The sequence below is a fragment of the Anolis carolinensis genome, chromosome 4, assembly GCF_035594765.1.
Source record: "Anolis carolinensis isolate JA03-04 chromosome 4, rAnoCar3.1.pri, whole genome shotgun sequence".
Classification (NCBI taxonomy): Eukaryota; Metazoa; Chordata; class Lepidosauria; order Squamata; family Dactyloidae; genus Anolis; species Anolis carolinensis.
This window is the reverse complement of record NC_085844.1, coordinates 18,072,258-18,094,141: the sequence shown is the minus strand read 5'-3', so window position 1 is coordinate 18,094,141 and position 21,884 is coordinate 18,072,258. Positions and strand designations below refer to the sequence as shown.

The window sequence follows — 21,884 nt, the reverse complement described above, 5'->3', positions numbered from 1 at the left end:
GAAAAATGGTAAACAATCAACTTCAATCATCTCACAGATGTCATAGATGTTTTGCCACAGATGTCAGAAGCATAATTTTTAATGTGTGATGGATAGACCCATCTGCATTTTGTTTTTTGCACCAGTGACATGTCTTTTGAGGTGTGTTTTGGGGATCTTTTCATCCCGCTCAATTCTCCTTTGCCAAAAGGGCTGGCAGTACACTTCTGGTGGCAGTCAGAGAAAGACTGTGAGTAAAACCACAGATGTTTTTCACTTTCCCATTATCGTTCATTTTTTTAAAAAAGGTAGAAATTGGGAAAAAGTCATCTCTCAGCTGTGTGATATGTCCAACGAGTATTATTTTATTAGATACAGAAAGAAAATAAGTGTGTGAGATGAAGTGAGTAGGTATCCAGTTCTCATCTAGCATTCTTAAATTATGGGATATCTACTTAAAAATGCATTTTCTGAGGGGTGTGTGTGTGTGATAAGGTCCTTTAAGCCAAACTGAAGTTAGAACATGTTAGACTAGGCAAACCAATACCTTATGATAATATTTCTCCAGATATTGCAGCTTATATACTCAGCTCTGCCAAGAACAAAAAATGCTCACAGTCATATCAAAAATATTTTCTTTATTAAAGTAACAATTGTACTAAACAACCTATACTTGAAATGCATTGAATAATTGCTAAAATAAATATAGGCAATTAATTCAATCTTTTATAGAATGAGTTTTATCTGACACTTGAACGGCGTTAACCCCAAAGCTATAACTTATACAATATAAATAGTTAGAAAGGCAAAAGTCAAGTTTCTTTTTTTCCCCATTTTTGTCCTTTGCTTCTTTTTGTTCTTAAAACGTTTAATACTGATTCGCCAGGTCACCAAAAAGGCTCCATCTCCACTCCCCTCTCATCCCAATTGTGAGCATCCTTTAAGGCAAATTTTCAAGCAAACACTTTCCTCAGTCAGGCAGAAGGTAGCAAGTGTGCTACAAATTCCACAGCAGAGGAAAAAGTCAATTTCATAGCTGCATTCCATGGAGAACAAAGATTTTACCACAGTGTTTTCTCCATGCACAGATCCTAAAGAATATGGATTTGTAACCTTATTGACATTCTTTCATTTCTTCACAAATTTTCTTAGGAATTAATATTATCTCACTTTTCCTATGCAGGAACTGGGACCCAGCTTTTCCTTTTCCAAAACCAGACGTCTATTTGTTGGCAGAGGAAAAGAGGGGAATATGAGTGGTGTATAAAAACGAACTCATCTGCCTACCAATTGCATCAATGAGAGAAGCAGACACAGGGAGTTTCTACAACAAAGTCATTCCTACCTACTGTTGTGTTAAATCCAGACCGTGGCTGTGAAATTAAACTCTATGAACTCATTGGGGTTTGTTTCTGAGTAGACACATATAGGATTGTCCTAGAAGCCAGCAGCATTCAAGTTTCATCAAAAAGAATGGGGCCAGCTAGTCCTGATTAACTGTCATCCTATATAAATCAATAGGATTAATAATAGTATCAATCATGACTGCCTTGCCCCATTAATTTCAATGGGATTAAAGTGTTATTATGACAGGGATCCTGTTAGTGAGTTACAACAGCATAAGTCCAGCTTTGGCTATTGCAACCATTTTGGTCATTGTAGAGACTAGAATTCTGTATTGCTTAGTCTTATACAATGACCAAGTACCCCCACCTAAAATTCACCTTTTAAGTGACGCATTTTCATGTTACCAGAGACCAAGAAGATAAGAGATGTCCAAATAATTTCCTGTAGCTGGCTGTGCTGCAAGGGCCATCTAGAGAAACCTTCCAAGGATCCCCTGAAGTTCTTGCAGATACCTGTTGTAATGGATCCACCTACAGGGAAATGGCTGGAGACATGCCCTGCTCTCCAATGGCATTGAAATGACAAGAGGGAGACAGTGTCACTTAAATTGTGGGGCTTTGGATGGGTAGTAACAGGATATGTAAGCTGTGGAGACATAGCTACACAGACATACATCTCCTGGTGCAGGATTCCAGCTAGTGTTTGGATTTGCCATCAAGTAAACCACTTGGGAAGGGAATTGCCCCCAGACTCTTTATCTTTTCATACTTTTTTGATCCTTGTTTTCCCTTGGAAGGGACTGTTGTCACTCAGTTGACTAGTCAGGTGGCTTAATTCCAGTTTTAAACATTCAGAAGCATACACTACTATAAGTAAAATATTGGGTTGAGAAATATGAACATTTTGTAATTTGAGATCTTTGTTAACAATATTACAGCATCACTCAAGAGCTCATATATCTGCAACCCAGAGATCTAAGAATGTGGGGCTACTTTTGTCTGCAAAATATAGAGGAACTCTTATGAGTGAAGTGAGTGTTTGGAAAGATGGATAGATGCAAGAAAGTTATATGATGTAAATGGTTCAGATCTTTGTGGTGCCATAGGATTATTTGTAAATAACTTTCCCCGATAATTCAGTCCTTTACTGGTGCAGGAGTTCATTGAATGTCAATGGGATTCTTTTCTACCTATAGAGTTTTAGCATTCACTTCTGTGAATAACAGGAGCTGCTCCATACATTGGAATAAATGGGAGAAATCATCATAAGTGGACAAGAGAGAAATAGGAAATAATACAAAGAGGTTAGGTCCAGACTTAGCATTGATCCAGTGGAATAAACAGAATATGAATGGGTCATGATGAATACAAGCCTCATTGACTTGAAGGGCTCTGTCCTTTAGTTAGCACTGAATTTAACCCCCAACCTAAACCTGTGCCTTTGAGCTTATGCTGTTCTTTTCACAATTAACTACAGATGTATGGTTTCCAGTTCAGAAGGTCTGCGTTCCTGATAATTTTACTCTTTTAAATAATATAAAATAAGATGGTTGATTTTGGACAAGAGAATATTAGAATGTACAATTTGGGAGATGCCATTTTTAAATGCTTCCCAATTTATTAAAAATGTACTGGTTTTAAAAATTAATATGATCAAACAGCATATCACTATGGGGTTCAGATCGTGTTGGTATACCTCACCATTGACTCTGCTGACCAGGGCTGCTGAGTTTTGCAGACCAGCAACATCTGGAAGGCAAGATAAGTTCCACAGCTGTGCAATAACCTTAACCCTATGGACAAAGTTAAGATTGCAGTGTCCTTTTTACATAAGAGATTATTGAGATGTGGGGGGGGGGGGGGTCCTGTATTTTGAAGTGAGGCAATCTATTCTGCAACCTGTAGCCTGCATCTGACCAGGCCTGGGAAATAATCCTGAAGCTGAAATCATTTACATGAAGGACTTTCCAACTTGCTCCAAATACAAATTTCACCAAGTCATGGGAGATCCTTCCAACGTACACAATTATAGCATGGCGATTCTGCTTCAACTGCCATGACAACTTCCTATGAAGTCCTTGGGGGGGGGGGGGGTTCATTAGGGTGGATTACAGCTTTACCTGCATATTGGCAGGTTTGACTTTTGAAGATTTCATCATAAATGGATTCGATGAAAACAATCTGTCTAGTAATCTCTAGGTCTTCCAGTGTGACTCCAGTCAACTTTCTCCAGTCATGTTGGAGGATCTAGGGATCCCTAGAGATGACATCCTTCGGAATTTCTAGGTCATCCAATGCAATTCTATGGACAGCTTCCAACAAAAGGTGGCCATAGAATCATGCTGGGGGACCTATACATTCCTAAGAAGATGTTCCTCAGGTAAAAAAAACCCCCAACAATTCAGTTATTCACGATTTTTCATTTTCATAGGCTCTCATAAATTTATAGTCCTCAGGGTTCTGTAAGATGCAGCCATGACACTTACAGCAGAAAAATAGCATATAGTTATATAGTGAGAAAGGGCTCTAAAACAAACAAAAAAACAAGAAATTCACTCAATAGCAACACTGTTCAAGTGATGGGAAAGAAGGATTAGCAAGTAAAGTGATCAATACCAGGTTGGGGCAAGGAGGAATTCATAAAATGTGGGAGACATTGCATTGGGCCCCATATTCTTTATGGATTGAAAGAACTATTAAGGCATGGGTTAAATCCCTAAATGTGCACCATCTGACAGAAGTCATATTCCCTCATACAACATTTCTGGGGAAAGAGATTGCACACATCCATCCCGTTGGCCTTAATGGGCTCAATTCCCCAGGAAGCTATTTTGCACATTTTTACACGCTCACATTAACATTTGGAAACTGGAAAGCCAAGTGGTCAAAGAGCACAATACATGCCCAGTAGCAATGAAATTATTCTGGAGAAATATGGGGAAGTTATAAAACAGGACAGGGTGTGGAGTATATTGGTAAAGGGCACACGGGTCAGAGCCTTGCCAAAAAGCACTTCACATTGCAATGTTTCATTGCAAGTCTCACTAATATTCCCATTCATTTCAATGGCAGTCTATGCAGAAGAACTTCCTGGAAGACTGGGCTCATGTTTGTACAAAAAGATTTTTGCCTTCGAAACCTAACTTGGAATTTTTCATCCCAAATGAAAATAAAAGCACACATTTAAATACTTTCACAGAAATAGCCATTCATCATTTTTAAAAGTACAGCGAAACATTTTATTCTTTCAATTGTGAAAAAAAACCTGTATCCATTTTCACATTGTAGGCCAGAGTTTTTGCTTTGTTTCGTTTTAAAGGAGGGATTACTCAAAACTTGTTTAGAAAAAAAGAAAAGACTGAGAAGTTGATGGAGGAGGGAAGAAGTGTACTTTTTGGCAGAAATATAAAATATGAGATTCTTTTTTTAAAAAAAACTGGTGTAAAAAGTAAACAGAGACAAATAATTACAATTATATAAAAATACAACTTGGTCATCAAACTTTATAAAAAAATTGACTTTGGAATTAACAATTGGCAGCCTAACACACACAGACTTACACACACACACATACACACCCAAACTCACAAAAAGGCCTTCCTAGAAAAATCACAGAACAACAAGAAGTTCATAAATTAGGTTGCAAGCGGTTATCAGATCCTTTGCTTGTGTCTCCTAAACTCCCTTTCTTCCTCGTCCATCCACATCATGAGCGTGACCAATGAGGTATATAGAGGACGTTAACACTTTTGGGCATACGCAAAACAGAAGAAAGTGCATCATCAAAGACCACCCATAGGGATGGGTTGAATCTATGTGATTTTCCCCCTCCCCCCTCCCCCAAAAGGCACAATCACATTTATTATTATTATTGTTATTATTATTATTTTGCTTTGGCATGGTCATGAATTTGTTCATGTTCGTTTCCAAGCAGCAGTGATCTTTTTTTCCCTTGATGATATCAAATTCAGTGCCACAAACACTAGAAAGTTCATCCTCAGGCCATCTGAAACCTGACCGGGTCATTCGAAAAACTTTCCCATGGGCAGCCAGAAAAAAAAAGAATATTAAAAAATAATAAAGACACAGTGGTCAAATCATACGTCGAGCACCATGTCATACTGTTGTTCTTTCTTCCGCCGTCCACATTTGGTGATAAGAACCAAGTACAAAGTCAAAAGCATCACCCAGTAACAGGCGTAAAGTATCGTACCAATAATCAGCACTGTCTGTTTTGATTCAGAAAATGGCTTTTTGGATTCCTTGTATACAGTGAAAATAACACCACCTAAGAGGATTGTAAACCATACGGACACAGGGATGAGTCCAATGAAGTTGACCACAATGGTTTTCCTCCCCGATGTGCCCCATCCCGCCTTGTTTATTGTGGCAATGGCGAACATCTTGGCTGGAAGTAAACTTGACATGTACAACACTGAGTAAAGGGACATGAACACCATGACAATGTTTCCTCTAAGGCAGCTGGCGAAGGAAGACTTGATAAGGCCCACAAGCTGAACAGTTAACAGGAAAAGGAGGATGTTCCATAGCTTCCCTCGGTAGAAAAGCTGGATGACGGTGGCAATGAGAAAAAATGGGAAGAACCCAGTGATGACCGCTTCGTAAGTCATCCACAAATGATGCTTGTGGAACCACATTGCATTGTATAGCCACTCTCGGAAATAGGATTTACTCCAACGGGTCTGTTGGTTCAACCACCTAAGATATTCTATAGGTGTTTCGGTAAGGCACTTGGATCGAGCGGTGTATTTTGTTGCATAGCCAAGGCTCAGGACTCGGTTGGTGAGATGTCTATCATCTCCAAAACTACACTGAGAGCCCATGAATTCTTGATTGTACCAATCCTCCACAAATTCATGGAGCAAGGAGTTCCTGTACATCCCCAAAGGTCCGCTGATGCACTGGACACAGCCAAAGTAGGATTGGCAAGCTCTTTCGATATTAAACGCCATCCAGTATCTGACGCTGCTGAGGAAGGAGATCCATGAATCGTATTTGTTCAAAATCTGCAAGAAGCCAAAATGGAAAGGAAGTTTGAAAATTAATTCCTCAGAAAAAGAATGTAGGATAGGCTTTTTGAAGGTCATAATGTCAACATGACAAAAACAATGCCAATGATATTATTTTAAATAGTTTGTCCTCTTATTCTCCATATATTTTCATGTACTTTATTTTGCTTTGCATATGTGTAATAATAATATCACAGCTATCCATGAAGTGATGCCGGCCACATGACCTTGGAGGTGTCTACGGACAACACTGGCTCTTCAGCTTAGAAATGGAGATGAGCACAACCCCCAGAGTTGGACACAACTGGACTTAATGTCAGGGGGAAACCTTTGCCTTTTAATATCACATATATTTGTGAAATTGTTCATATGCAGCAGTAATTCAGAAATTGTGCATCAACCTACATCTATTCTTTGTACTCAACATGTTTCCCTTCTACAATAAGGCATCCACAGAGATACTGAGAACTGCAAATTAAGCTGATTCCAAAAATAGCAGCAGTTTTTCCTATCAGCTCTAGTTTTTGAGATACAGAACATATGCCATGTATCAGTCTTCATCTTCTCGCCATAGAAAATCATGATGCCCATATTTAAGAAACTAGATATATTATGCTTTAAAGAGTTTCTCCAACTGGTTTACATACCTATGTGCCTGACACTGGATAGGTTTCAAAGGCAGGGAAAAATAAGAAAAAACTCTTGTGTACGAATTAATATATTAATAAATAGAAATACATATGTTTCTTTTATTTGTCCTTCTTTTAAGTTGTATGTGTTTTTATTCACTTTATGGTGTTCCCTTATTGTAAGATGCCCCAGCTTCTGTTTGTGGAATAGAAATCCAGTTAAACAAGTAAATAAAATGGGCCACTTCCCCACATGGAGATAAACCTTTGCAAAAGTTGAAAAGTGTCCATAAATGGAAGAAATGATGCAAAGTTTGAGACATCAGAAAAGTTGTTTGTATTCACCTGAACATCTCCCCCAACACCTCCAACCATTGGATCTTCTTCTAAAACCTTTACCATTTCCACTGATGAAGCTGGATCAAGCATCGTATCAGAATCGCATACCTGTCCACAAGAAAGAAACATAGAGTTAATATAGATATCAGTCTTAGGTCTGTTACAAGAAAATCTAGAAGCAACTGAATATGGTCTACTGCTGATTTTTCAAAAGCAAAGTTTCACCCTCCACTCCCACAATGTGGAAGGCCAACTATATAAAAATACAGCTGCCCCCCATATTTGCAAACCATGTTCCCAGCAGACAGATAAACAAAACTTGGTAAATAACTACCTTATACATGAGCCACTGGAATTGTAGCAGATCTGCCAGAGTTTTGCCCTGGAGGCGCCCCGGAAGTATTTCTCCCATATATAGTGGGCACCTGCGGGCTCCATGGCAAAGCTGCAGCACAACTGGAATTGCTGCCAAAATTTGCCACATATGATGAGGTTGTAAAACTGTTTTGCTGCTTACCAAACACTCAAGGGTTGATCAACAAATCAAATAATATGGGATCTGAAAAATTCTGTGTGGTCCAAAGAAGGAATTGGATTTCAAGCTCCCAAGGATGGAACACTTCATAGAAACCCTGTGCATGGCAATACAGTAGAGTCTCACTTATTCAAGCTAAACGGACCGACAGAAGCTTGGATAATCGAATATCTTGGATAATAAGGAGGGATTAAGGAAAAGCCTATTAAACATCAAATTAGGTTATGATTTTACAAATTAAGCACCAAAACTTCATGTTATACAACAAATTTGACAGAAAAAGTTGTTCAATACGCAGTAATGTTGTGTTGTAATTACTATATTTATTAATTTAGCACCAAAATATCATGATATATTGAAAACATTGACTACAAAAATGGCTTGGATTATCCAGAGGCTTGGATAAGTGAGGCTTGGATAAGTGAGACTCTACTGTACTTGAATTCCAAATGACAAGAATTCAAAAGACACACATTTTCATAGGAGTCAAACCCACTCTTTCAGAGTTCTGTCACTATCCCACATTTTAGTCAACTTATTGTAAAAAACACTATCTGTGAAATTTTGATACAGTAGAGTCTCACTTATCCAACGTTCTGGATTATCCAACACATTTTTGTAGTCAATGTTTTCAATACATCGTGATATTTTGGTTCTAAATTCGTAAATACAGTAATTACTACATAGCATTACTGCGTATTAAACTACATTTTCTGTCAAATTTGTTGTTAAACATGATGTTTTGGTGCTTAATTTTAAAATCATAACCTAATTTGATGTTTAATAGGCTTTTCCTTAATCTCTACTGTATTAGTACTCTACTGTATTACTAGACTCTACTGTATTAGTACTTTTAAAGTAACTAGCAAAGTTACCTCCTAAGTCCCATCTACATTGACTATATAATGCAGTTTCAAACTGGTATTGAAGAAAATTGTTTACACAGGAAATCCTGGAACCAGCTTGAGGCCCAAGTTGTGATTACATAAACCGCAGATCACAGATGGAATCAGTCTTTGATCACAGAGATTCATGAAATGCAAATTCAAAGGGATCCGAATGGCAGATTGAGGTCTTTCTTTCATGTGTCTTGGTAGACGTTTGTTGCCTGGCCACCCCAGTTAGCAGCTAGCTTCAAACTCCATTAAATGGTCAATCAGTGTAGAAGTGGCCCCAGAAACTCTTTCCTAACTGAACCATAATTGAACCAAAGAAGTGTAATTTCATGTTAATGAAATAGTAAAGTAGCTACCATGGTTACAAAGAAAGATTGGGCAAGGTGTGACTTCCAAATATTGTTAGGTGTTGACTCCCCTAATCCTCACATTTGGCTTTGCTGGGTAGGTTTAATGGGAATTGCATTTCAGCAATATATGACAGGCTACAAGATGCTTGACTATGGTTTCATCTTATTTATTTAAATAATTGGAAAAACATTTGATCCCAGAATCAGGAATATTTATTTTGTTTTAATTAAGAAAAATGGGGCATAGAGTATATGTATGGGGAGAAATGAGCCAGCATGGGGTAGTGGTTTGAGAATTGGACCCAGGAGCCCAAGGTTCAATTTCCCGCTTAGTCATGGAAACCCAGTAAGTTTGGGCAAGCCGCACACTCCCAACCCCAGAAAGCCCCATTATAGGTTCACCTTAGCATTGCCATAAATTGAAAATTATGATGTTCTACTCTTTCCCTTCATCCGCATGACAAAAGAAAAATGGATGGATATGTTATGTCCCCAGTTCAAACATTTTCTTCTATCCTAACAGGGAGGGGAGCAAACCTACAGACACATATACAACTTGGCAGAGGACCTAGGAAGAAATATGATAGTACTTTATTACTCCAAGAAGGTATACCCATTCATGCAAGACAGTGAGATTAGATCCCAAGTTTATTCTGCCATCCGGATCCCTTTGAACTTGTTTTTCATGAATTTCTGTGATCAAAAGCACTCATCCAGAACTGTTTCTCATAATCACTTACTCCTTTTCTTAGCATTTAATTTTGTTCAGTCTGTTATTACATATGCTGTGTTATATGCTCATATTGTTTTAAAGGACTGTGTTGGCACTTGCTTTCTTCTTTTTTGGGGGAAAAACTTCCAATAATTATTGTAAATATGAGTCAAGTGTTAATGAGCAGCTGTAGTCTTGAAGACAACCCAAGGGAAGCTATGCATGTTTAGTGAGGCATAAGAGGAGGGTTTCTCATTTAGGTGAGAGAAAATGCTCAATGGATATTACCTGGAGTTACCACTTTCTCAAAGGTGGGCAGCTGAAGACAGGTCAGGGCTTCCATTTCCTGTCTTTAGAGGACAGACATATCCATTTTTTCAAAACAGGTAAAGCATGTTAAAAAAGCCTTTTCTTTAAAAAAAAGTTCATGAGGGAAATAAGCTTAATAGACTCACAGTCCCTTGGAATTTAAGGACATGTGATTCTCCATTTGGGGACTAAAAAAAATGGGGTTGGAGTGGATCTAGAGATTACATGTGTGGCATTGAGGGTAGGGGTAGAGGTAGGCTGAGTGTGACCTAGGACTTCATCCCATGAGCAGGAGAAAAGGAATGGGAACCATCTTAACCCATTCCCTCCCATCTTTCCCTGTCTTCTGGGATGGCCTATGTCCTTACCGTGTTGATGCCCATCTTTCCCCCACTTTCTCCCACTTTTCTTCATTTGGAGTTGGGTATTACCTGACCCCTGAAGATTTGTTTAGGATTTCCTTTTCATGTGCTGTGGAAATGGAGTCCCACATACTCCCATCGAAAGGGCCCTTACATCATATGCTGGCCTCTGTGGGACTCCCATGGGACTCTATTTCTGAATTATGTGGAAATAGAACCATAAACCCGTGGGATAAAGTCCCTAAAGGCAAAAACTTACTGTCTCACTTTAAGAGCAAGTGTTGGAATCAGATCAGGGTTCAAGACCCTTCCAAGCCCTAAGGTTAGCTGACTACAAGGTATAACACATCTTACAACATTTCGTAGATGAACAGATGTGCAGCTCAAATTGCAAATGTTGTCAATGTTGAAGAATACTCAAATAGGAAAATGCTGCACTAGCTTGCTTTTGCCTAAGTCTGTTGGGATTACTCCCCCTCCTCTCCTCTCTTCTGGGATAATTGAGGGCAAGTTATTTTTGTTCTTTGAACTCACTTTGTGAGAATGGAAGTACAGTAGAGTCTCACTTATCCAACGTTCTGGATTATCCAACGCATTTTTGTAGTCAATGTTTTTAAAACATTGTGATATTTTGGTGCTAAATTCATAAATACAGTAATTACTACATAGCATTACTGCGTATTGAACTACTTTTTCTGTCAAATTTGTTGTATGACATGATGTTTTGGTGCTTAATTTGTAAAATCATAACCTAATTTGAAGTTTAATAGGCTTTTCTTTAATTCCTCCTTATTATCCAACGTATTCACTTATCCAACGTTCTGCCGGCCCGTTTATGTTGGATAAGTGAGACTCTACTGTATATTGAAAGTTAGAGGAGGAAAGAAACTGAGGGTGTGTCCATGCTGTAGAATGAATGCAGTTTGAAACCACTTTAGTTACCATGTCACAATGCTATGAGATCCTGGGAGTTATCATTCGGTGAGGCACCAACACTCTTTGGCAGAAAAGCCTACAGATCTTGTAAAACTACAACTCCCATGATTCCATAGCATTGAGCCACGGTAGTAAAATTGGTGTCAGATTGCATTATGCACCCTGAGACTTTTTAAAGAAGCTGAAGAAAAAGGAATAAATAACTGAGACTGAACATGCCAAATGGGGACAGTTGAAGGGTATGAATATGTGGTCTCTGAAGAGCATGCCGGAGAGCAGAACAGTGTGGCAAGCACTCTTTGCATTTTGTTTAACCTCTAAATATTTTAGAGGGTAGCCCCATGAAGAAGGCGTTCCAATAGTACAATTGAAGGAGACCCAACAACCTCTCTAGGCAATCGGTTCCACTTCCTAATATGTCAGGAAGTTCCTTCAATCAAAATCTCCTCTCCTTGAATGTCAAACCATCAGATCTAGTCCTACTTCTACATTGTACTCTGAATGGCAAAAAATGCCATTAAGAATAACTAATAAAGAAAAGCATTATAATAAATAAAACATTTTAAAAGGTCAAATCGGAAAGTGTTCCCTTCAAAAAGCAAGTACAGTGGCCATTCTTAAGTTCCATGCATGCACACATACGTACATATAAGCGTGCTAAAATTAGCAATGTAAATTGCAGCCCAGTTTGTGCTTAGATCTAAATAAGAAAGTGCAAATATTTTTGTTTCTCTTTGCTGTGCGATGGCAAGATTTTAACAGTTGCTGTTGGCCTCTGAGGATATTTGCTCCTTTACGAGTCCCATTTTTGTGCATTTTTGCAAATGTGCAAAGTTTGAAACTACGATAACTGCTGCCTTGTTGTATTGCCTTTAGAAAAATAAATGTAATGGATGGGCTAATAGTATTTTTGTGAGCAATCAACCTTTCCCTTCTGACGTGGTGTGTGACGTATACTGTTGTTAGTTTTACAAAGGAAAAAAGACATTTTTGCTCAAATTGCAGAGGACATAATAGAGAGAAAACTCCTTGGCATCTCACACTTCATCTGGAGATGAGATTTCTCACAGAGGCATGACATTCTTGCCAGCTTATCATGCCTACATTGAGACATCTGGTCTTGGGCTTGATTTCTTTGAACTCAGCTAAAATAAGTTAAGTCCTCAAAAGGTGAGGAAACATATCCTTTTTTCTTTAACTAAGAACATTAGACCATATCTTTTAAATACAGTACAGTCCCTGTATCTTATGAACTTGCTGTGGAAACAGGAAAATGTAACAATGAACTTTACTGAAATGAACAGTTTCCACCAGAAGGTACCATAGAGTCATTCTGGAGAACCTACCAAATTCTGAGCGGGTTTCCTGTGGAAGCATATCATAAAGATGGCGGAAGGACACAGAAAATTCCTAGATAAGACATATTTTGTCTGATGTGGGAAAGTGCCACTGGTGGGCTTTGTCATACAACCCTTTGCTATGTTGCCAGTTGACTTATGAAGGCCCCATTAATTTCACAGGTTTCTAAGTTAAGAAACACTCAAGAGGTGGTTTTGCCAGATTCTTCCTCTGAAATACATCTACAGCACCTGGTATTTGTTGGTGTTCTCCCATCCAGGTACTAACAACAGCTTACCCTGCATAGCTTTCCAGATCAGATGGGATCTGGTGCTTTTAGAATACACACACACACACACACACACACACACACCATAAAATCCCTACCAAAAGTTAATTGATAAATGGCTGTAGAAATGGGACGAGCATCAGAGAAAAGATACATTTGTAATAAGTAGGTAGGAAGACTCATTTGCTCACTCCAGAGGTATGGGAAAATGTCTAGAGCATTAAATATCATGAGAATCCATACATGAGAGAAACTCCATCCCTGCCAAGAGTGTGGGAAATCAAGAGAGGCCAGAAGGATAAATTGGACAAGGCTTTTTTATTAACTGAAACATGATAACAGAGCCAGTGTGAAAATCTGGCCACTAGATTTTAGGGATGTAGTTCTTTCGGATGTAATTCCCATTTAATACTTTTTTTCCCAAAGGAAGCTGTGAGAAAGTCTTCAAGAACCAAGCAGCTTTCAATGATTTTTTGCACTCATCCTGTGCAAAATTCACACGTGGTTTTTTACACACATTTTCTGTGCAGAAACCAGTATTTTATATGCAGAGAATATATATATATTCCCTATATATGTATGTTATTTTCTGCACAAATGACCACATGTGAATTTTATGCCAAATAAGTGCCAAAATGAATTTTCCTACTAGGCCAGAATTCTTCTCAACTGGGCTTCTCGACATTCAGGAATATATATATATATATATATATATATATATATATATATATATATATATATACCATTTTTGGAATACTTTGGATTTAAATAAGGGAGGCTTGGGATGAAAGTTATTTTCAGCCATAGAGCTCACTGATTGACTTTTGATTAATTTTGGTTTCTTCTTCCAGTGGTTCCTAACTTTACGTTCTTGAGATGTTTTGGACTTCAACATCCAGAAGCCCCAACCAGGACGGCCAATGACCAGGGTTTCTGGAAAATGAAGTCCATAAAAATCTGGAAAGGCAAAAGCTGAGAACCACTATCTAATAACCCTTTTCACAAGCTTATGAAGAGAACTTGCAGGTAGGTAGGGGAACAGTGACCTGAAACCTATGATTTTTCCATTTCTTGTGTTTACTTGCATGTTGACTCACCACCCAACAAGATTCCAGCCCATTTTTGTAGTAATAAAGAAAATATATATTCCACAAATCAATCATAGATATGTTTTGTAGATGTGCTACTTGGGCATTAATTAATGTTTGTGCTCTAAAACTTTTATAAACCTCCAGAGAAAGAGATTCCACCACACACTAAGGTAATGTATTCCACTTGTCAAACAGCTTTTACCACCAGGAAATTTTTCCTAATGTTTAGGTGAAATCACTTTTCTTGACATTTGAACCTAGCCTACGTGCTAATTTAGCCAGAATGTGGATGCAGAGCACAGTGGAAGAGAAGCCCTGGCACTACAATGGCTGGGAGGGAAGGAGAACGCTGAGAGAGTAAATACAAAGAGCCCTATAAATCCTTTGCAAGTTAAAGCAATACATCAATTAAGTCTCGAAACATGTATCAAACTGCTTCTCTACTAACTGAATTGGAGATTAACATGCAGCCCTTTCCTCTTGTTGAAAGGTGAACTCATCAAAACTGGAGAATTTGGAGATAATCCATGAAAACAAGACTCAAAGCCAAGCTTTGAGATATAAGAACCATAGTTATGTACAGGTTGAACATCCATTATCCAAAAACATCTGAAATTATCCACATGGGTGGCTGAGATAGGGACATTATTGCTTTTTAATTGTTTGGTGCCCACAACCTTGATTACATGCATAAAATTATTACAAATCTTATATGCAATTACCTTTATGTTATCCATATAAAGCGTATATAAAGCATATATGCCCTTGGTGACGCAGCGGATTAAACTGCTGAGCTGCTGAACTTATTGACCGAAGGGCCGGCGGTTTGAATCAGGGGAGTGGGATGAGCTCCCACTGTTAGCCCCAGCTTCTGCCAAACTAGTAAGGTAAAGGTTTTCCCCTGACGTTAAGTCCAGTCGTGACCGACTCTGGGGGTTGGTGCTCATCTCCATTTCTAAGCTGAAGAGCCGGCGTTGTCCGTAGACACCTCCAAGGTCATGTGGCTGGCATGACTGCATGGAGCACCGTTACCTTCCTGCTGGAGCGGTACCTATTGATCTACTCACATTTGCATGTTTTCGAACTGCTAGGTTGGCAGGAGCCGGGGCTAACAGCGGGCGCTCATTCCGCTCCCGGGATTTGAACCTGGCACCTTTTGGTCCACAAGTTCAGCAGCTTAGCGCTTTAACACACTGTGCCACCAGGGGCCCCTCTGCCAAACTAGCAGTTCAAAAACATGCAAATGTGAGTAGATCAATAGGTACTGCTTTAGTGGGAAGGTAACAGTGTTCCATGCAGTCATGCCAACCACATGGCCTTGGAGGCATCTATGGACAATGCCGGCTCTTCGGCTTAGAAATGGAGATGAGCAACACCCCTCAGAGTGGGACATAACTAGACTTAATGTCAAGGGAAAACCTTTACCTTTACCTATGAAACACAAATTAATTTCATGTTTCGACTTGTACTCATCTCCAATATTATGTACATATATGCAAATAAAGGAATTTCAAAATTTGAAATCCAAAACATTTCAAGTCCCAAGCATTTTGGATAAAGGATACTCAACCTGTATAGATACACAAAACTGATAGAAGGAAAGTTGGGGTACAAAATGTGATTAATTTAAGTAGCTTGCTGGAGTGAATAGTGGTTCTTTGTGTAAGCGCTTCGTTTTTCAGTAGAAGGGAGAGGGTGAAAAAATTTCTGCCAGATACATCACAGCTGGTGAATAATCCCTGCCTGCAGCTTGTACTTTGGAAATAGGGGAATGGGCCCTGCCTAATTCGTTTTTAAGTGAACGGTGTCACAGCGGCTTTAAAGGCCAAGCTTTTGCCTTGAGTGAGGTAATGCAGCTGTATATGCTGAAGCCAACACTGCTTGGCTGAGGGATCGCTCTTGTTTGTATTTCTAAACTCCCCCTGCCCTCCTCCCTTCTCTCCTCTCCACCCAGACCCCTTTCCCTCCCCTGCTTCTTAACAAGTTTTTATAGAGCTTTAAAATCTCTCTATTTTTGTGAACTCTGCCAATCCTCTGAGATACTCTTCTGAGCAGCAGGAGCATATGTTTGCATTATGGCCTTACGGGGCCTCCCAGTTCCTCGCTGGATGAATCATGGCCTTGAATCCCATCATACATCCGGCAAATTGGGAAGCTTTTAGGGGATTTTTAAAAAGTAAGGACAAAAAAGACAGTTTTAAAAAAATAAATAGAAAGTGATAAGTAAAAGGTAAAGGTTTCCCCTGACGTTAAGTCCAGTCATGTCTGACTCTGGGGGTTGGTGCTCATCTTCATTTCTAAGCCGAAGAACCGGCGTTGTCCGTAGACACCTCCAAGGTCATGTGGCCAGCATGACTGCATGGAGCGCCGTTACCTTCCCACCGGAGCAGTACCTATTGATCTACTCACATTGGCATGTTTTCAAACTGCTAGGTTGGAAGAAGCTGGAGCTAACAGCGGTCGCTCACTCCGCTCCCGGGATTTGAACCTGCAACCATTCGGTCCGCAAGTTCAGGGTTAAATGGTTGGGAATACAGTGGCATCTAATCCTACATAAATGTGGCCATAAACATGGGGAGACAAGTCAATTACTGCTAAATTCTTTCTGCAATCTGCTTGCTGCCACTTTAGGGTTGCCTGCTTCCAAATCTCCATTTCTCGTGGGTCATTGCGGAGTGGGAGATGAGGATGCTGAGCCTCCAGTTTTGGGGGTCTTTAGTTTAAAAGCGCTAGCTTTTAATAATTTACATGGCATTGTGATTTCTTGTTTAGACTTACAAATGCTCCTTAGCCGGTCTATATATTGGGAGCCCTTGGTAACTGCTGGGGTTTAGTTCCACTGCTCGATTTTGTCAGGTTATCAGTAATTGGATTTTTTTAAAATTCAAGTTTGATAACTTTTTAAAAATGTGGAACTTCATTCATAAATTTGTCAAAAATAATTTGATTTTTTTTTTTACTCAAATGTGACATGAATGAAGCAAAACAGCAATTCTACTATCCCTTGGCTTGGGTTGAAGGGGGAGCTGTGTTGGCAGTGTAAGTAAGCAAATGACTGAAAGCTTAGAGAAATAAAAATAAACCAGGGAATTCTCTGAAGACGCCAACCACAGATGCAGGCAAAATGTCAGGAGAAAATGCTGCTAGAGTACAGCCATACAGCCTGGAAACCACACAACACCCCAAAACCAGGGGACTTATGTTCAGTCCAAAAGGCATTTCACTCTGCTCACCAGAAATTAATTGATGCAAGGCTCTTACTTTTAACTTTTTGTTATTCTTATCTTTTGATTATGAAATTTGGATATCCAGTGGAAGGAATAGAGTCGTTCTCTACTCTTGCTGTGCAACTCTCTGCAACCAGCGGTAAGGAATTACAATTCAGTAATATCTGGAGGTTGGCACAACTGCCCACACAGCAGTAGAGGATGTTTTACAATGCAGAACAATCCCTATATCTGCAGCAGCAGAACCCACATTTTCACTTACCTACATTCGAAAAAATATAACCCCTCTATGAATTTTCTAGATACTCCAGATGATTCTGCAGTATGCTTTCATCAGAGATTATCACGGTCACATTGGAAGACTTAGCAAATTCCTAGAGAGGAATAGGTGAATCTTTAGGTATTGATCCCACAAATATCGGGGTGTTGGATTATAGCTTCCATCAACTCATAAGCCACAGGAGTTGTAATCTACCACATTAAATTGGAATCCATGCTCAGAATTTAATTGACTTCATTTTTATCCCACCACTTCTCCAAAAGGACACTGCAAACATTCTCTTTTGACAGCCAGGCCATCCACACTGCAGAATGATAAACTGACACCACTTTAACAACCATGGCTCTAACCTATGGCACCAGAGCTCTATGACAAAGAAGGGCAAATATCTCACAAAACTACATCGCACGATTCCATAGCAATAAGCCATGGCACTCAATGTGAGGTCAAACTGCTATACTTCTGACGCAATTAGACAAGGCAAACAAAAAAACTCTGTCCAGATCTCTCATCGCTCCTTCAGAGGAAAGCATAGGGTGGGTTAAACCCAATATCTAATTGACAAGATCTTTTCTATATGTCATCAGAAAGTTAGAAATGCACTAAAATCTAAGCCATTGTAGATTTCATTCACAATATTCATTACTGACTGGACCAGGAATTCACAAAGCCTCTCTAACCGTCTTCCCTATTTAGGAAGCTCGACCTTTGCCGGCAAACCTACTCTTTCCAAAAGAGACTGAAAGGAGCACAGTGTTCGCAGAAGGACTAGGATGGGCCATGCTGCTTCCGGCACAAAATGTACAAGACCAGCTTTCTTTGGGAGGCATGTTTTACTTGGCAAGGCTTGCCATACCTACCTGTACATAATCCACACTTCGCCCCAGCGCTTTGAATGCTGTGTACATTACTTCTCTTTTCCCGCCCCATTTCTGCATGATGCAGACACTTTTGTTGGACAGGACCAGCTGTGTAACGTGTTGCATGCTCTCTTTATGGGACTCGTCACTCTCGTCGGGGCCTCTCTGATGAAAATTATTCCGCCAGATGTAAGTTGCAGATCTATCCCTGCCCATGATCTCAGTAAAAATGTCCATCATGTAAACATCATCTTCCGAATTCCCATCGATTACCATAATCACTTTAATTCCGGGGTAGGTGAGTCTTTTCACTGAAAGTAAACATTTCCTTAAGTAGTCAGGATCCTCTTGGTAGGCAGCAATGCAAAGGGCAACAGTTTTGTTAAGCTTGATGGGGGTCTCAAGAGATCGCTTCATTTTCCTGTGTTCAAGAAAGGCAAACAGGCTTTGGATGATGAGGTGAGATGCCAGAATAGCACCGTAGAGTCCAAAGGAAAAATAATAGTTGTCTGTTTGGATAAACTGGTAGCCCACAATGTAAGCAGCTGAGATTCCAAGGAGGAGAGATACTCCAAACAGCGTGGTTCCAAGTATTCTCAAGATACATATAAACCTCTCGCAATGCATCTGCAAACAGATCAAGAAAGATCATGGTCAATTTACACACTGCTTCAGGGTAGAAGGGTAATCTGGTTGGAATAAGGAAGGATCTGACAACACAACTCCCATCAATCCTCATCATTGGGGATGCTGACCAAGATGTGGGAGTGGCTGCTAACTAACATTTGGCTGACTGCAAGTTACAAACTATAGCTTTGAAACTGTGGTCAAGGGAGTTGAAAGGATATATGACTGGAAAACAGTGAGGAAGACAAGTTTTACATGAAACCCCATGATAGCATTGCCGTAAGTAAAAAATGCCTTGAAGGCACACAACAAAAAAGCGTGCCTTCAATATATTTCTGACTTATGGCAACCCTATCATGGGGTTTCATGCAAAACAAATCTTTCAGTATGATGTCTGTAAGCACATTCTGTTTGTGAAACAGGCACAAGACCAAGCACGCAAATCATTAAGTACTTGGAATATGTAAAACTAAATAGAATCAACATGGCATAGTGGTTTGAGCATTGGACTACGGCTCTAGATATCAGGGTTTGAATCCCTGCTCCACCATGAAAGCCCACTGGGTGAACTTATGCAAGTCACAATCTCTCTGCCTCAAAGGAAGGCAAAGAAAACTCTCCTCTGAATAAAACTTTCCAAGAAAATCTTTGCCATAGGGTCACCATAAGTTAGAAATGACTTGAAGGCATATAACAACAATATGGCTACACCTCTATACAAGTCTGTATGCAAACATATAAGAAGAGACCATTGCAAGCCCAGGTCCCAGTAATATGTCCCTAAAATACTTTACAGGTATAAACAGAATGTGTGCTAGATGTTCCAACTGATCATCCCTGCACTGCATTGTTTTCTTGGGTCAGCATAGCCCGAGTCAAGTAGTTGCTTGACAATTAAAAGCAGTTGCAGAGATGACTCTAGCAAACTAAGCTTGATGCTGCTTGGTTTCTTCAGGGTGGTTATATGTTAAAATTCCATTTGAGAAATACATTTTGCTTTTCACAAATCAAAATCCAAAATCTCAGAAACATAATAATAATAATAATAATAATAATAATAATAATAATTAGAAGAAGAAGAAGAACAAGAACAAGAAGAACAAGAACAATAATAATGGCAATGTTTCAATTTGTTATAATATATTTGGAACACAGATATCTATAACTAAGATACATGAGGTATTATGTTATTGTTATTTTTGAAACATCAATTGTGTTATCACACGACAGGTCTATTGTTTATATACAAAATAGAGAGGTACAACTTATCTCTATATCTTCTCTGGCACAACCACAATCTCGGATGCCACTTCAAGATATCTATAAGTGACTTTTAAAATCATCAGAGATATTCCGTCAATGTATTGGACTGTTGTGTTTATTTAGATGAGATTGATGTCTCCCATTTGGAATCTATATGAATACTGACGTTTGTTCAGGATAGAGATAAGTTGTGCCTCTATATTTTGTATATAAACAATAGACCTGTCATGCGATGACACAACTGATGTTTCAAAAATAACAATAGCATAATATCTCATGTATCTCAATTCGCTATAATGGCATTGCCTGCTTTTGAAGTCTGCGTTGTGACCTACTCTACTCCCCAAACATCTGCCCATAATAATATTCCTACTGAAGAAAATTTGGTGCCAGAATTGTGAGCCCTGAACACCTCAGTGCTCTTCACCCCCACTCTGATAAGGAGCTTTCAGACACTGAATGTGGAAACATTGCTTGAAAGTACCTAGTCACAAGTAATTCAGCTGTCTATGAAAGCTAGAATCCTATTGGTACATCTACTGGCACCACTTTTGGGGGAATTTCGAAAGAATTAGTACTTTCTTCTGAAAAAGCTTCTTTCTCCCAGGTATGCAGCAGCAGCTGCTGCAACATTCCCAGATGTACCTTCCTCTTCCTGACGCACCGACCAGTTGTATAGACCCACCAGGACATTCAATTGTCCTTGATCACCAGGGGAGAAAAATAATATTATGCTGAGAGCAGAGACTGTTCCTTCTCCCACTACCTAGGGACCTCCATAAAGTACAACCTTACAATCAGTATGACCGAGCTGTGCCCAGGAAGCATTCATAGTTGCTTTTGCATGCATAGGCAGAAAGTCAAAAAGCACTTATATCCAGTGGAGATTCTTCACCACACAAATGGGGTAAGAAGGTAATATTTGCCAATTTCCACATTCATGCCCTCCAATACTTTACAAATGAAAAATGAAACACATGTGGACAAGAATGACTTCAAGATGGCCAGAATTAGTAACGAATAGGAGCACACAAACTAGAAGAATCTGTGGCACTTTCCTCTTGCCTGAACCTACTGGGAAAGGAAAGATTCCAACCCATGTGGAGCTTGTTGAATGCAAACTACAACGTGATCCCCATATCCACAGAGGATATGATCCCAGATTTTGCATGGATATACATAACTAAGAATAACAGTGAACCGTATTGAAATGAAGGATTTCTGCCCCAAGAATACCATAGTTGAAGTGGAGGACTTGAAGAGAGAAGACATATTTTGGCCCCTTCTACACAGCTGTATAAAATCCAGATTATTTGTTTTGAACTGAATTATGAGGCAGTGTAGACTCAGATAATCCAGTTCAAAGCAGACAATGTGGATTATCTGATTTGATAATCTGGATTATAAAGCAGTGTAGAAGGTGCCTCAGTTAAACATGAAAGGATTGTAGATACCAGTTCTGTACTTTTGCACTTTGAATTCAGTT

At 39.3% G+C, this 21,884-nt stretch overlaps 1 protein-coding gene across 2 annotated transcripts in view; it reads right to left on the bottom strand.

Moving 5' to 3' along the window:
* Window positions 1-600: 600 nt before the first annotated feature.
* Window positions 601-21,884, bottom strand: part of has2 (hyaluronan synthase 2) — a 45,956-nt gene continuing 24,672 nt past the window's right edge. For both annotated transcript variants that reach the window (XM_008116919.3, XM_062980052.1), the window contains exons 2-4: window positions 18,509-19,135; window positions 7,330-7,431; window positions 601-6,352 (exon numbers count right to left, since the gene is read on the bottom strand). In XM_008116919.3, coding sequence (XP_008115126.1) covers window positions 5,423-6,352; window positions 7,330-7,431; window positions 18,509-19,135 — 1,659 coding nt within the window. In that variant the 3' untranslated portion in view covers window positions 601-5,422. The remainder of the gene's footprint in view (window positions 6,353-7,329; window positions 7,432-18,508; window positions 19,136-21,884) is intronic.